The following is a 15435-nucleotide window of genomic DNA, read 5'->3' as shown; positions in this document are numbered from 1 at the left end:
ATCACCCCATCCATCGCCACTGCTGCAAGTGGACAAAATGGGAAAGGTGGCAGAGGCTAAAGGAGAAACCATGCTTGTCAGACATCTCCTCATTCATTCATTGAGAAGCACACTGGCTTGGTGGAAAGAGCCTGGGCTTGGGAGTCAGCAGTTGTGGGTTCTAATCCCGGCTCCTCCACTTGTCAGCTGTGTGACTTTGGGTAAGTCACTTAACTTCTCTGTGCCTCAGTTTCCTCCTCTGGAAAACAGGGGTGAAGACTGTGAGCCCCATGTGGGACAACCTGATTACCCTGTGTCTACCCCAGCGCTTAGAAGAGTGCTTGGCACATAGAAGCGCTTAATAAATACCATCATTTTTATTCATGCTAGCCCCGAGGAGAGGTCTGTCCAGAAAGAAGGAAGGAGGTGGTCAGATACCTCAGAGAGGAGGATGCAGGGACAAGATCAGATGAAAAATTCCATCCCCAGGCTTCTTCAGGATTGGATCTATTCATTCAATCATATTTATTGAGCGCTTATAGCGTGAAAAGCACCGTACTAAGCACTTGGGAGAGCACAAACAGCACGGCGTAGTGGAAACAGCATGGGCTTGGGCGTCGGAGGGCATGGGTTCTAATCCCAGGTCCTCCGCTTGTCTGTTGTGTGACCTCGAGCAAGCCACTTCACTTCTCTGTGCTTCAGTTACCTCACCTGTAAAATGGGGATTAAGACTGTGAGCCCCATGTGGGAGACAACCTGATTATCTTGTATCTACCCCAGTGCTTAGAACAGTGCTTGGCATATAGTAAGTGCTTAACAAATATGATTATTATTATTATATGTTCCCCGCCCATGGTAGGTGTTCAGTAAATAGTACTGATTGATTGACTGCAGACTCATTCTGAAAGGAAAACATTGTGGGTTGCCAGTTGATGTGGTTTTACATTCCAAGCGCTTAGTACAGTGCTTTGCACATAGTAAGAGCTCAGTAAATACTATCGAATGAATGAATGAATATAGTCTATCAACTGTCTTACTGAAGTCACAGAGATGGGAATTAGGACAATAATAATAATCACGGAACTTGTTAAACACTTACTATGTGCCAAGTACTGTTCTAAGGGCTGGGGTAGATACAACAAGTTAATCAGGTTGGACACGATCCCCGTCCCAAGTGGGGCTCACACTCTTAATTCCCGTTCTCCAGACGAGGTAACTGAGGCCCAGAGAAATGAAGTGACTTACCCAAGGTCACACAGCAGACATGTGGCAGAGTGTGGATTAAAGCCCAGGTCCTTCTGACTCCCACGTCCATTCTCCAATCACTAAACCAGGCCGCTTCAGAGATCTTAGACTGCAACCGTGAGTCCCGGGTGCAACAGAAATTGCATCCAACCTGATTATCTTTATCATCTACCACGCTTGACTCACAATAAGCACTGAACAAATGCCACAATCTTTATTATTTGGGTCCTGGAGTTGGCCCATTTGGCACTGCAGTCCCTCTGAAACCTCCTGCACTCCGTCGCCGGCCTCAACCTGCTCTGACTCTGGTCACTGAGACAGAAGAAGGACCAGGGTTGTAACCAAAGGACGGTGCTAATTTACTAACAGAGAATTTGGAAGTGGGAAAGGTTTATGCCAGCTGAGTCCTCTCCTCACAGGAGCTTCTTTGGTGAAGATTTCTTGGCTTTTTGCAAATCTTTTCAGTGAAAATGTACATCTGAGAAAAGTGATTCGCTTAGAATCACTAGTCCGACTGGTCCTTTTCCTCTTAGGGGGAAATTCATTACAACCCTGACAATTACTTCGGCCAAATTACTTCATTAAGGGATCCTGTTCTCCCCTACGGAAGAGGAGCGGTAAGACGGTCATCTGCTTTATACTGGATTGTCTTTTTTAGTTTTCCTGTCTCTCAGTGGAGCCACTCTGTGCTTAGTAAACCCTCAATGAATACCATCGATTGAACAATAATGATAATGGCAATTATTAAGTGCTCATTACTTTCTGAGCTGGAGTAGCTACAAGGTTACAAGATTGGACCCGATCTCTTTCCCACATGGGGCTCACGATCGATTTTATCACCATTTTACAGAGGAGGAAACAGACTCAGAGAGGCTGAGGGAATTGGCTAAAGTCCAAGAATAGGCTAGTGGGAATCCTGGGACTAGAACCCAGGTCTTCTGACTCCCATGCCATTTCCACTGGGCCACAGTGCCTCGACTTACCACTGATACTCGAGGCAACTTTTCTTAGTTAACCCATGACATTCTGGGCTCTCCCAGGACCCAGCCCTACCCAGCAGCTTAGGAGGTGATGGGGTGACTAGGCTTCAGGTGTGGAAGCAGCATGGCCTAGAGGATAGAGAATAGGCCTGGCAGTCAGAAAGACCTGGGTTCTAATCCTGTCTTCACCACTTGTCTGCTGTGTGACCTTGGAAAAGTTGCTTCACTTCTCTGGGCCTCAGTTATCTCATCTGGAAAATGGGGATTAAGACTGTGAGCCCCATGTCGGACAGGGACCGTGTCCAACCTAATTAGCTTGTACCCATCCCAGCGCATAGCAGAGTGCCTGGCACATAGTAAGCGTTTAACAAATACCCAGAAAAAAAAAAGGGTAGGCTGGCCCACATCGATTATCATCTATAGTGCACAACGACAAAGTGTTCGACCAAATCTTCCCAGCGGAAGCTTTCTAGTCATTAACAACTGTGAAAACACAGGTTTGTCTCTATGAAATTCTTCAACCTGCCACTGGCTTGAACAAATACGTAGACAAATATTTGAATCGCTCTTACAAGAATGACTTCAGCTTAGATCAAAGTGTTCAAACTGAGGTTGGAAACCTAATCTCAAGTAACCAATGGATCACTTCGTTTGGCTGAATGAAATGGAAGAAGCACCAAAAGGTTAGAACGCCTCGCCAGCTACAGAAGCAACGTGGTTCAGTGGAAAGAGCCCGGGCTTGGGAGTCAGAGGTCATGGGTTCGAATCCCAGGTCTGTCACTTGTCAGCTGTGTGACCGTGGGCAAGTCACTTAACTTCTCTGTGCCTCAGTTACCTCATCTGTAAAATGGGGATTAAGACTGTGAACCCCACATGGGACAACCTGATTACCCTCTATCTAGCCCAGCGCTTAGAACAGTGCTCTGCACATAGTAAGCGCTTAACAAATACCAACATTATTATTATTATTATTCTCTGGGCCTCAGTGACCTCATCTGTAAAATGGGGATAAGACAGTGAGCCTCACATAGGACAACCTGATTACCCTGTATCTACCCCAGCACTTAGAACACTGTTCTGCACATAGTAAGCGCTTAACAAATACCAACATTATTATTAATATTATTATAACATGTCAACACAACACAAAAGCTGGAAGAGCATTAACAAAATGTCCAAGTTTTCTTTCTGGCTGCTCACAAGCATGACACCAATCAATCAATTGTACTTATTGAGCATTTACTGTGTGCAGAGCACTGTACTAAGCTCTTAAAACAAGGCTATCTGCTCCCTGATGCCCCCTTATCTCATTTTGTAGCCAACTTACTGAGGATATACCCACATATGTACTTCAGACTTTTCACAAGTGATTTTTGAAGGTTTTTTTTTAAATTTAGTCTCAAAAAAATTCTCAATTATTTTGCCAGTCAATTTGATGCATCACCTACAGAAGTTACTCTTTTGCTAGAAATCAGAGAATTATATGTAGTCATTCTATTGTTACCTCTAATAATGATGCTACTTGTTAAGTACTTACTAAATCCAAGCACTGGAATAAATACAGTAGAAGCAGATTAGACTCAGTCTCCCGGTCCCACATAAGGTTCACAGTCTGAGAGGGAGGAGAAACTTTAATCACCATTTTATTTTTGAGGAAACTGAGGTGTAGAGAAGTTAAGAGACTTGCCCAAGGTCACACAACAAGAAGGTGGCCAATCCAGGACGAGAACCTGGTCCCTCCGACTGCCAGACCCTTGCTCTTTCAACGAGGCCATACTGACTTATGCGTATCATTTTTACAATAGGTTTTTTCCACTAGAGCATGTGTTTTCGATATATGTTTTAGGAGGGACACCACTGAGGGATCATGGAACATTCTCCCGACAACTTGAGTCTGTCTGGGTTCAGCATCATGCAGTGCCAGAAGAAGTGGTGTCACCCAGTTGAGAGACCTACGTGTATGTACCATAAAGCAAATTTTCTATAATGTGAGTCTCTCCAGGAACACAACTCCTAAATTACAGGAGAACTGACTAAACACATATGCTACAGCATCAAAAGCATTACCTTACCCTGACAAGATGCTGAACTAAACAGGTTTTACAGGATAACTGCAAAATAATTTTTGGCTTTTGCTATATGGAGGAAAAAAACAAACACCAGAGCTCCCCAATACCCATTAGCAGTGTTTTCCCTACAATTAGCACCGCTCATCCGTCTTGCTGAGTAAAATAGCAACTCGGAGTTTTAGTTTACCAGAATGCACTGTAAGTAATAAATACCCTCAGAGTTTTGTTGGGTTTCTGCTCCGTGAATTTTCCAGACTGCCTGTTTGTAAAATGTTTCCATTAAAAGCTAGATTAATTTTAGCATTTAGAACACCATAACATGTGCGTAAGACTCCAGATGGTGCTTGCCTGGACTAATTCTATAGAGAGCACCAGAAAATTTACATGAATGAATGAATGTGTTAAATCCCATTTGAGGATCGGCTATGGGGGATGTTATTCACTCTAAGAAGAGACATTTTCCTTCTAGATATATTACTATTATACAAGGGATATATTTAAAGCATTGCTTAGCTATACACTTAGATTTTTATTATATTTTGAGGGTTAATCTTTTAACGAATAATAGCATTACAATTTTAAAACCTTATATGTAAGTCAACGTTTCATTCCGCTAGCATTTGCCAACTGCACAAGCAGCTCAGATGCAGTTTTGGAACCAGCTGGAGAAAATCTTTTAAATGCAAGGGGGTTAGCTGAGTAGAACAATACATTAAATATCCTACTGTAAAAAAAAAAAAATGTACGTTTGCATTTAAGATCATATTCTGGAAGCAAAGAGACCCGTGTTTAAACATTGTTACAAAAAATATGGAAAGAAAATTTAGTTTCAAAAAAAATCTGGAAAGTATAAAATGTGAATTCTCATAGGTACCAATTTGAAAAATGATACATTAATATAATTGGAATTTTAACTGGTATGAATTGAATCAATTGAAATTATCACCTAAGAAAAATGTTGATATTTACAGTTTTTAGAGCCAATGAGTACTGTACTAACCAAGGCTCGGTTTTGTTTTCAAATGGCATTTGTTAAGTGCTTACGATATGCCAGGCATTGTACTAGACATTAGAACAATCATGGTTAAAGTCACAGTTTAATACTCATGGGTAAAGTCAAATCTGGATTGAAACACTGTATTTATGCCATGCAAAAAAAGCTTTATTTTTTTAAACAAATTTCACTTCATTAGGAAAATGTAGCTTTTTTAATATTTACTGCTCCAAATGATATTAATTTATTGTGTCTGTTGGAATTACCCACAAGAGTTAGACATAAAATTTGTCTCAATTTTCCTCAGTCTCTTTACTTGAAATATTACTTCTAATCACATTGTGATGATTATAATAATAACCATAAGAGTCATCATAATATGTTATATTGGTCTGAGCCTTTAAAATCAGGAAGATGTCAGTGCCCCTTTATCCAAATGCTGGCAATCTCAACTAAAGGCGAACAAAGCTCCCTTTGCATTTCACAGAAAAAAGGTCACCCATAATGCTTGTTTCTAAGTAAAAAAAACATTTTATTGATCAAAGCAGAGAGCAGCTAAAGTTTTAGAAAGCTTAAAAGGGATAATGACATCATTTTCTTATGGTGTGTGAATGCGCCTCAGAAAATATTTCCGTAGACATCACGCGAGTTTTTCAATTGTCTTTTAAAGTGCAATATTTCATAGGGAAGCCCATATCTGTCAAATGCCTTTCTTTTGACATAAACATAGACTTGACCTTACTGAAACTCAAGGAGTTTCTTCTGTTCTTCTAGTTGGCTCTATGTTTACAGATACAGCTGAAGGTATTGTGTCTAATAAATACGCATGTAATGGTGTCGATCTGGGAGTCAGTTTTTCTTGGCCCACCTCCCATTGCCAGCAATGGAATGCACAAAGAGGGCTAGCACCAAGAAGTTTTCAAATGTGCATGTAGCTTGCATTTTTTTTTTAAAGTAGCACAGCATTTTAAATTGGTCTAAAAATCAGCACGAGCCAGACTCCTGCACTAGAGAAAGCCAGGGAAAATGGCAAGTTACAGTGTCCTTTATACTGCAGCAAACAGATTTTTCAAAAGGGTTATTAGATGATACTTAATATTAGAAGCAGTGGCTTTTTTATTGTTGGGGTTCTAGTCTAGGTCTTGAATATTTTGGTTGACCAACGTATGGGTTCACTAACTGGAACATAACATTTTACTGAAAAATGCCATAGAAAAATACTGTTTTGTGAAAATAGGGAGAATTTGCTTTGGAGTAATTTGGAAATAAAATCACTAATTCACAAAAACAAGTGTGGGGATAGAGGGCATTCCTCACCGTTCCCAATAGCTTTTGAGCAGGACTAAAATAAAAAAAGTAGTGTATAATATAGATGTGAATCAGAATCACGTAGGAATGCCTTTGGTGTTATTAATGGAATGTATTCTGGTTATATTTTGAAGAATGAGTTTGTAATGATTGAAACTCCTTACTTGGATGATCCTGTAGGAAGATTATATTACACCATCATTTCAATTGCACCATCTTTTCAACTGATGAAGTATCTTAGCAAGTTTAGGGTCTAAACTACACCAGCTTATAAAAAAAAAGCACGATATTTCCCTTGCCTTTTTCAAAACGTTTGGAAATCGCTTTAACTTTACACTTTGTTTCCTAGAACTCATTCTCTGAATTTTGCTCTCAAAAATGAAAAAAAAAGTGTTCCGGCAGAATACCTGCCAAGACAATATTGCACATCTCCTTCTCCCCCCACCTCCCAGGTAACTGTATTCTGTTTCCACCAGCACAGGTGTAACTTTTGCACTCACGTTATATGGCGCGACAGGGGAAAAAAAAAAAAACTTTCTAGATAGCCATCTTCATTCCCTCTCTGGTGCCTTCCTTCATCACTTATATATTTAAGACTGGGATCTGCCAAACCATAACTGAAGAAACCAGTTCATCCTGCCGCTGTTGCTTGACCTTCTTGTTTACTCTTCTGTGTCCCTGTCCGCCACAGATGACCAATATGGAACCTGGCCTTGTTTTCTTATATCTCTGTTTGCTACCCTTAGCGAGCGAGATGTTTGGGTCTTTCAGTAGCTCGTAGATGGCACTGTCTTCCGGGCCGTGCTCTAGGGAATTGGACCCGTGCGAGAGGGTGAGAGATCCGGAAGACGAGGACAAATCGCTCTTTGGGATGATGGACCCCACCGACTCCCCTAACCACACGGCGCTGTCGGTGTTCTGACTCGGGCAAGGAATCGATCCCTCGTTCACGAGGCTGTCCCTTCGATCTTCTTCCTGAGGTTCCTCACTTGGAGGCAAGCTGTTCCTGGATTTATCTTTGGTTTTTCTGGTCGAAGCTGAAGCCATTACCAGGAATTTGACTGGGCCATTATGCGCGTGGTATGATACCATTCCTCTTCCTGTGGAGGGGGGCAAAAAAGACTGTAAATTATTCTGATACCATTCCTCTTCCTGTGGAGGGGGGCAAAAAAGACTGTAAATTATTCTTAAATGAAAGGAAACTTCTAGGTGGCACTGCAGGGCATCTGAAAAGTTAAATGGATGATCAATTTCCAACTGTCCTCTCCTTCAAAACAAAGGTTGAATGAAGGTGAAACCCAGGCTCCACCATTACTGATGCGATTTGCACCACTGTGATTTTTTCATAATGTCAATAGAAGTCAAGGTCCTACTTGGATCTTACTTCCCGCTGCTCTGTTTCATAATTTGACTGAAAGAAGCTTCAAATACTTGCACCACATTCTTTTTTTACAACCAAATTCTCAAATGTAATATCTTCTCTCCTGTCAATCTTCTTATTTTCTCATGGGTCAATGAAAAGATTTGCCATATGCCTCGAGAAATTTGATCAGAAAGGTAATCTGGGTTTGACAGGAGGCTACAGAAAGAATCCGAGGAGATGGTGCAAAACAAAAGAGGACTCAGAGCAATTTGGGGCATTGTATTTTGGGGAAGGAAAGGAAAATTTGAAATAATGGATTACCCTTAGCTAAGAAATAGCATTACCTAGTTTTTGTTTTTATGTGTCAAAAAACCGTTCTAAACACCGGGGTAGATACAAGTTAATTAGGTTGGACACAGTCCCTGTCCCGCATGGGGCTCACAGTCGAAGTAAGAGGAAGTATAGGAGAACTGAGGCGTAGAGATGTCAAGTGATTTGACTAAGGTCACACAGCAAGCCTTGGGTAGAGCCAGGATAGGAACCTAGGTCCTCTGACTCCCAGATCCACACTCTTTCCACTAAGCCAAGTTGCTTCTCGTTTATGCAGATAAAGCAGGATTGGATCAAGCCAGGCACATGGAGATCAGAAAACACAAATTTAGTGGTGACTGGCAGATAGTGAGGAAGTCGAAAGGCTTATACAATGGATTCGTGAAAAGAAATTTGTGGAGTGACAGGGATGACTCGTGGATAATATGTCGGTCAGATGAAAAGCGGTGGTTGGGATACAACGAGGCCTATAGGAAGTGCTACGAGAAACTGGAGATATAGGAAGTGAGCTTGAGGCATTGTGGCCGTAGAGAATCGGACAGAAAGTGGGCAGGATATAAGCACGAGATGGAGTGATCTGCCAAGATCTGAGGCCTCCAGGAATATTTCAAGGCCAAACTGATCTGTTTCACAAGCTTCCTCCTTCCCCTCTCTCCCCTATCATTCCCACACTGACTCCAAAACTCTTCTGGCATACTGGTACTCGAAATAAGCAGGAACCAGCCAAATGAATTTGGATTTTAATGAATGCTATACCAGACCAGACAACACGGGAGATCAGCGGGAGATAAAAGGGTAAATGTTACTCTGTGGGAGTGGCGATTTGGGTTCCAATCTACAAGTCAGTCAGGCAGTGGGACTTGCCTATTCACCAGGTGCAGTGCACGTATCAGGCACAGGGAAAGGCAGAAGAAAACTGAACAATAGCACTGAATTCTGCATAGCCTTGCCAATGAAAATCTTTTGATTCCATGCTGGCTTCCTCAGTGTAAACAGCGCCTAACTTGTTTTCTTTGAACTTTTGGTTCACATTGTTATGCAGACTCTATGAAACAGTTCATTATCATCCCCATGCAGTATATGTACTAATATTTACATAACTATGTGAGTTATCAAAATATTCACGTAGGCAAGTGCAAAAATATCCGTTAAGGCAAACTACCTACAAAGAGGCTTTGAAAGAAAGTTGGAAAAATTTCCAAAAATGTCCCAGGAAGCTGCAAACGGGGAAAAAGTGTGATCTAGAGGAAAGAGCTGGGCTTCAGAGTAAGAGGACCTGGGGTTTAAGTCTGACTCTGCCACTTGCCTGTCGTGCAACTTGGGAAAGGTGACTCACTTTCTCTGTTACTCAATTTTCTCACCCATAAAAAAGGGATTTAAGATGGGTTCTTCCTCTTAGTTAGACTGTGAGTCCCTTATGGCTCAGGCTCTGTGTCTGATTTGTATTGATTGACTGTATCTACGCCGGTGCATGACACATAAATATCATGACTATTATTATTAGATTATTACTTTAGTCTTGAGTGACCATTAATTGAAATTAGGTTGAGAGAAGATCTGCATGGCTCATCTCCACATCTGAGTACCCAATTAGGCTTGGCATTAACGTGGCTTAGTGGATAGAACTCGGGTCTGGGAGTCAGAAGAACCTCGGTTCTAATCCCAGCTCGATCAACTGTCTGCTGTGTGACCTTGGGCAAGTCGCTAAGTCAATGGGAAAATGTAACCCACAAGATGATGGTTCACAATGCACCTATATTTGCAAGGACCACATTACAAATGTACTCTGGGATAGGCACGTATACATTTTTAATGGAAATACACTCATGTAGAATAACGTGGACACCAAAATACACCCATGCTTTAATATGTTCTTTAAGCTTCCGGGATTCGATAATGAAGGCGATTGAGAACATCCACTCACCGGTCACTTTTGGAATTCCTTGCAAACGAGGAACTGGAAGTGCTACGATTATTCCGAGATTTGTCCCGACCAATAATAAGCCATGGCATACGAGTAGACTGGTCACAGACACACGTTGTTGCCCTAGGAATTTTACAACAGAATGGATTATTTTCTGGCCAGAGAACTAGAGCTTGAACGGCATCAAGAAGCAAGGGAAAACCCAACGGTCATTCAGTCAAGCTAATAATACATTACACACTCTTGGCGTCGTATCCACTTCTGCCAATTCACATATTACAAAGCTTTGTAAAGACAGGGCTTGTGACTACTATATCCAGTGAACTCTTCCAAGCACTCAATACAATCAATCAATGGAATTTATTGAGTTCTGAGTGTAGAGCACTGTTCTAAGAGCTTGGGACGGTACAACAGAGTTAGTCGACATGTTCCCTGCCCACAAGGAGCTTACAGTCTAAAGGGGGAACAAGACATTAAAATAACTTGTGGATACGCCTTTGAGTGCTGGTGGAGCTGAGGGTGGGGTGACTATCAAATGCTTGAAGGGGACAGAGTCAAGTAACACAGGGTGGAGAAGCCAGGAAAATGGATAAATCGAAGAAGGCCCCCCTGAGATGATGTGATTTTAACAGGGGGAAGACATGTGGCCTAACGATTAGACCTCGGGCCTGCGAGTCAGAAGTATCTCAACTGTATATATTTTCGTTACCCTATTTATTTTGTTAATGAAATGTACATCACCTTGATTCTATTTATTTGCTATTGTTTTAATGAGATGTTCATTCCCTTGATTCTATTTATTACTATTGTTCTTGCCTGTCCGTCTCCCCCGATTAAACTGTAAGCCCGTCAAAGGGCAGGGACTGTCTCTATCTGTTACCGATTTGTACATTCCAAGCACTTAGTACAGTGCTCTGCACATAGTAAGTGCTCGTTAAATACCATTGAATGAAAGAATGAATGAATTAACTGGGCTCTAATCCTGGCTCTGCCACCTGTCTACTGTGTGACTCTGAACAAGTCACTTCACATCTCTGTGCCTCAGTTGCCTCATCTGTAAAATGCGGATTAAGACTGTGACCCCCATATGGGATACAGAGAGTGTCCAACCTGATTACCGTGTATCTACCCTAGCACTTAGGATAATGCCTGGCACACTGTAAGTGCCTAATAAATACCACAAAAAATAGATAATGCTTTGAATGAATAGAGAGTGTAGGTCTGCCAGATTCATTCATTCGATCTTATTTATCAAGTGCTTACTATGTGCCAAGCACTGTTCTAAGCAATTGGGCGAATACAATATAACACTAAATAGACAGGGTCTGTGACAACCTGATTACTTGTATCTACCCCAGTCCTGAGAACAGTGCTTGGCACATACTAAGCACTTACCAAATACCACAGTTATTTTTATTATTACTAGCTGAAGCTTTATTTTTTACAGTGTTCTTAAAGTTTCCTCTGCCCTCCCTACTTTCATTTACAGTTGAACAACAGTTGTTTAGCTATCTTGCTGTGTTGAGGTGAGCCTTCAATGATAGGGGACTAATTACATTCCAGAATTTCCCAGTTTGTAATCTTTTCTTGCCATTCTGTATCGAGTATGGCTAATCCGTGATGCCGGTGGAACTGCTCAAGGAGCTGGATGTCTGTTCTGTTGTACTATCCCAAGTGCTTAGTCCAGTGCTCTACACACAGTAAGTGCTCAATAAATATGACTGACTGACTGGTGCTTATGTGAGATCCCGGTACCATAGGCATAGAGAAGGTTGGACAACACTACAGGTCTGTAGACCTTCATTTTGGCCTGTAGACCAAAAAGGAATCATATAATTCCAAAAATGGAATAAATAAGACTCACAAGTTGGCCAAGTTAAAGTGTATTTTGGCCAACAAATATATCATTTTGTTTTATCCCAGCAATCATGGAAGAGGTTCTCATAATAAACACTTTTTTTTTCCTATCAATGTATATGTATCAATGTATCAATGTATCATTTGGTTAACGTGGAAGTATCAGTACATTTTTTAAACTGTGTATGCAATTTCCAATCTCTTTTTAAACAGTTGCAAGACAATACACAGCTTTATTTAGCTCCTGCTCCCCTTTTGGCCTATAAGAATCTTGAAGAATTTTATAGAAATTAAGCTCTCTGTTAAAAATGAATGCACTGAGCATGGAGATGAGTAAATATCACCCAGTGCCTACAGTACAACCACTTGTAAGTTTATAATTTTTATTCTTTCTCTCCTCAAATACAACAAAGTTTTAACCAAAACTGCATCTCAGCTATGGATAATACGGAATTTATCTCAAAATAGGTAAATGAAACAAATGAAATTAATAGGATCACTCTCCACAGTCAGTCACTGTTTGGGGATGTTGGTGGAAGGATATTCAGTGATCATTCACTTGGGGCTCTGCATTTTACTAAGTGTTTGAGAAAGTACAAAAGAAGTGTGGAACTGGTTCCATGCCCACAAGGAACTTCCAGTCTAATGGCAGAAACTGTTGAAGCTATTATTCAAAACTGCAAAAGGAGGAACTAATGATTTCAATTCTAAACATTTTCACCCCATTTTGCACTCACTGAAAAAAATATACATCACTGCCTACTTTTCATTGGCTATAGCTTGATTGGGAATTTTTCTATTTTTGTCATTTAAATCCATCTTGCCACGGTTGCTATTCCACTCTCCATTTTCCTGCCTTAAACCTTTCTTGTTCTTATGTTACAGGATTATGAAAGAAACTGCCAATTTCTTTTGAACGCTTGTAATTTTCACAAGCTAAAAATACCTATGTCTTTGGATTTTCCTTCAATGTTTCAATGGCTCTTCCAAAAGCCTTATATAAGTTGAAGCTTTTTTTTTTTGCCTTAAAAGAAATAACTGCTTGAACTAATTAGAACTGCCCTCTAGGATACAAAATCAGCTGAAAGTCTTCCGAACAAAATGTTGGTGAACAGCATCAGCCAATTTTATTTCCATGGCAATGTGAGTGAGAAGTAAATATCTTTCTAAATTGCAGAGGAAGAATGTTTTTTGTTTCTCCACATGAAAAAGGGTCTCAAAAGGCATTACTTAATATGAATCCCACGGAACTCTGTAACTTTCATTAAAAGTGGAAATGTTATAAATGTTCCACCTACACTGATTACATTTAACATGTGCAACATCAGTCTAACTCCTTTGGACATGGCAGTAATAGAACTGAAAGATCAATTTTCATGGTCCCCCCCCCCCATTTTATTAGCATACATACTAGTGTTAGAAGTTTTAGACACACTTCTTATCCCTCAATTAAGCTAAACGAACCTTTATTGAATTCATATCAAAAATGATAGCGCCAAATAGTCATACTAAAACAGTGATGGAAAAGTTACTCAAAAGGGCCTACTTCATAATGAATTCGTTTTAAAGAGTCAAGACCCAAAATAAACAAAACTACCCTGATAATTACCTGACAACATATGATGGATAGGTGTGGATACGTTGATATCCTGGAGATGTTTAAGCGTCTCTGTGTGAAACAGACGAAGCGCAGATCCTGTTGTAAAAGCAATCCAGATCCCGACTCCCGCCACGGCCATATGTGAGATGACCATCCCTTCTTCATGGTGGGCTTCTAGACGCCTCTGGAAAAGAGGAAAGAAAGGCCAAAGAAAAGGTACAAGGAATATCAATCAAATGTATTTACTGAGCACTCCTTGTCCAGAGCACTGTACTAAGCATTTGGGAGAGTACTATACATGAACAAAAGAAAAACACTCATCTTCTCCACAACATTCATTTTTTCCTAAGACATTTTCACTGCTAACTTTTATTTTTAGTATTTATTTCTAGAAAGGCATATTGAAATAATTTTATTATATAAGATCTTTTCTCACATCTGAAAAACTATTCTACTAATTAAGATTCGGAGCCCTTCTCTTGGCAGTAGAAGTAATAGTACTTATTAAGCACTTATGTACTTTCAATTCTTAAAGTGATTGATTACCTTAATATGCAGAACAGTTCTGTGCATGGTATTACCACAAGTCCAACTAATAGCATCCAGTTAATAATATCTCTTTCTTCTTCAAAGACTTGAAGACATTTGGTAACACTAAGTATTGCAATAATTGAAATCTGTTGTTGTCTTATGCTGTCGAGTCACGTCCGACCCATAGCGACGCCACGGACACATCTCTCCCACAGCGTCCCACCTCCATCTGCAATCATTCTGGTATTGGATCCAGAGAGTTTTCTTGGCAAAAATATGGAAGCGATTTAGCATTGCCTCCTTCCACGCAGTTAACCTGAGTCTCCGCCCTCGACTCTCTCCCGTGCCGCTGCTGCTCAGCATGGGTGAGTTTTGACTTGTAGCAGATGGCCTTCCACTCGCTAGCCACTGCCCAAGCTAGGAATGGAATGGACAGGCCTTGGCTTGACTTCCCCTCCCATAGTCGAGACTGGTAAAGTATTGGAAACTTCAGGTGCGGCCTTGAGAGGTGAATTGAGATCTAGATAGATTGTAATTGTAAACACACCATGGTAGACGCGAGTATCCCTCAAACACTAATGGAGAGACCCTGAGAGAGGTAGTTTCCGAAGTGAAAATAATAACTTCTGTCACGCTTCAGGGCTTGAGCAGGTCGGTATACAAGGAAGAAGGAATAGAGCACAGAGTGACAAAAAGGTTTCATTCCTGATCCCAATTATTGCTTTTTAAGGATCCAAGAGGTTTTATGCCAGACCTTTTACCAATTTCAGTCAGGGAAAAGAACAACTTTGAGGTTACTGCCCCTCCCCCCAAAAAATTATGGACGGTTGCAGTGGCGGTAGTAATAGCAGCAGCATTAATGCACACTCACTTGGCGGTACCCTGTACGAGGCTTTGGGAAAGTTGAGAATAACAAAGTTATCGTTCACAAAGCTTACACCTTTATAGGAGAGGTGAAGATAAATACATTTGCCAACGCTGTCAAAATAAATACACTGAACGGACATGAGTGCTAAGAAGAGGGCTCAGAAATGAATCGGGGAAACCTCATTGAAGGAGATGGGATTTTCAGGTTTTCGGATCTGAATATGAGGAAAGCTGTGGGGTATCTGAGGTGGGGAGGGAGGGAGTTTCTAACTGGAGGAACAGCGTGAGTGAGGAGATGGATGCAGGAGAGTTGGATGTTAATTGATATTGATATACATGTTAAAATGTGTCTTGCCATCTAGACTGTAACCACACTGTGGGCAGGGAA

General features: G+C 40.9%; 1 protein-coding gene across 3 annotated transcripts in view; it reads right to left on the bottom strand.

The window, feature by feature from the left end:
• Positions 1–5351: 5351 nt before the first annotated feature.
• Positions 5352–15435, bottom strand: part of ARHGEF10 (Rho guanine nucleotide exchange factor 10) — a 122847-nt gene continuing 112763 nt past the window's right edge. For all 3 annotated transcript variants that reach the window (XM_029050934.2, XM_029050936.2, XM_029050937.2), the window contains 3 exons: positions 13659–13833; positions 10193–10315; positions 5352–7675 (listed from right to left, as the gene is read on the bottom strand). In XM_029050934.2, coding sequence (XP_028906767.1) covers positions 7158–7675; positions 10193–10315; positions 13659–13833 — 816 coding nt within the window. In that variant the 3' untranslated portion in view covers positions 5352–7157. The remainder of the gene's footprint in view (positions 7676–10192; positions 10316–13658; positions 13834–15435) is intronic.

The sequence above is a fragment of the Ornithorhynchus anatinus genome, chromosome X1 (assembly GCF_004115215.2).
Source record: "Ornithorhynchus anatinus isolate Pmale09 chromosome X1, mOrnAna1.pri.v4, whole genome shotgun sequence".
Taxonomy (NCBI): domain Eukaryota; kingdom Metazoa; phylum Chordata; class Mammalia; order Monotremata; family Ornithorhynchidae; genus Ornithorhynchus; species Ornithorhynchus anatinus.
Note: the sequence above shows the minus strand (reverse complement) of the source record. Positions and strands in the feature narration are given on the sequence as shown.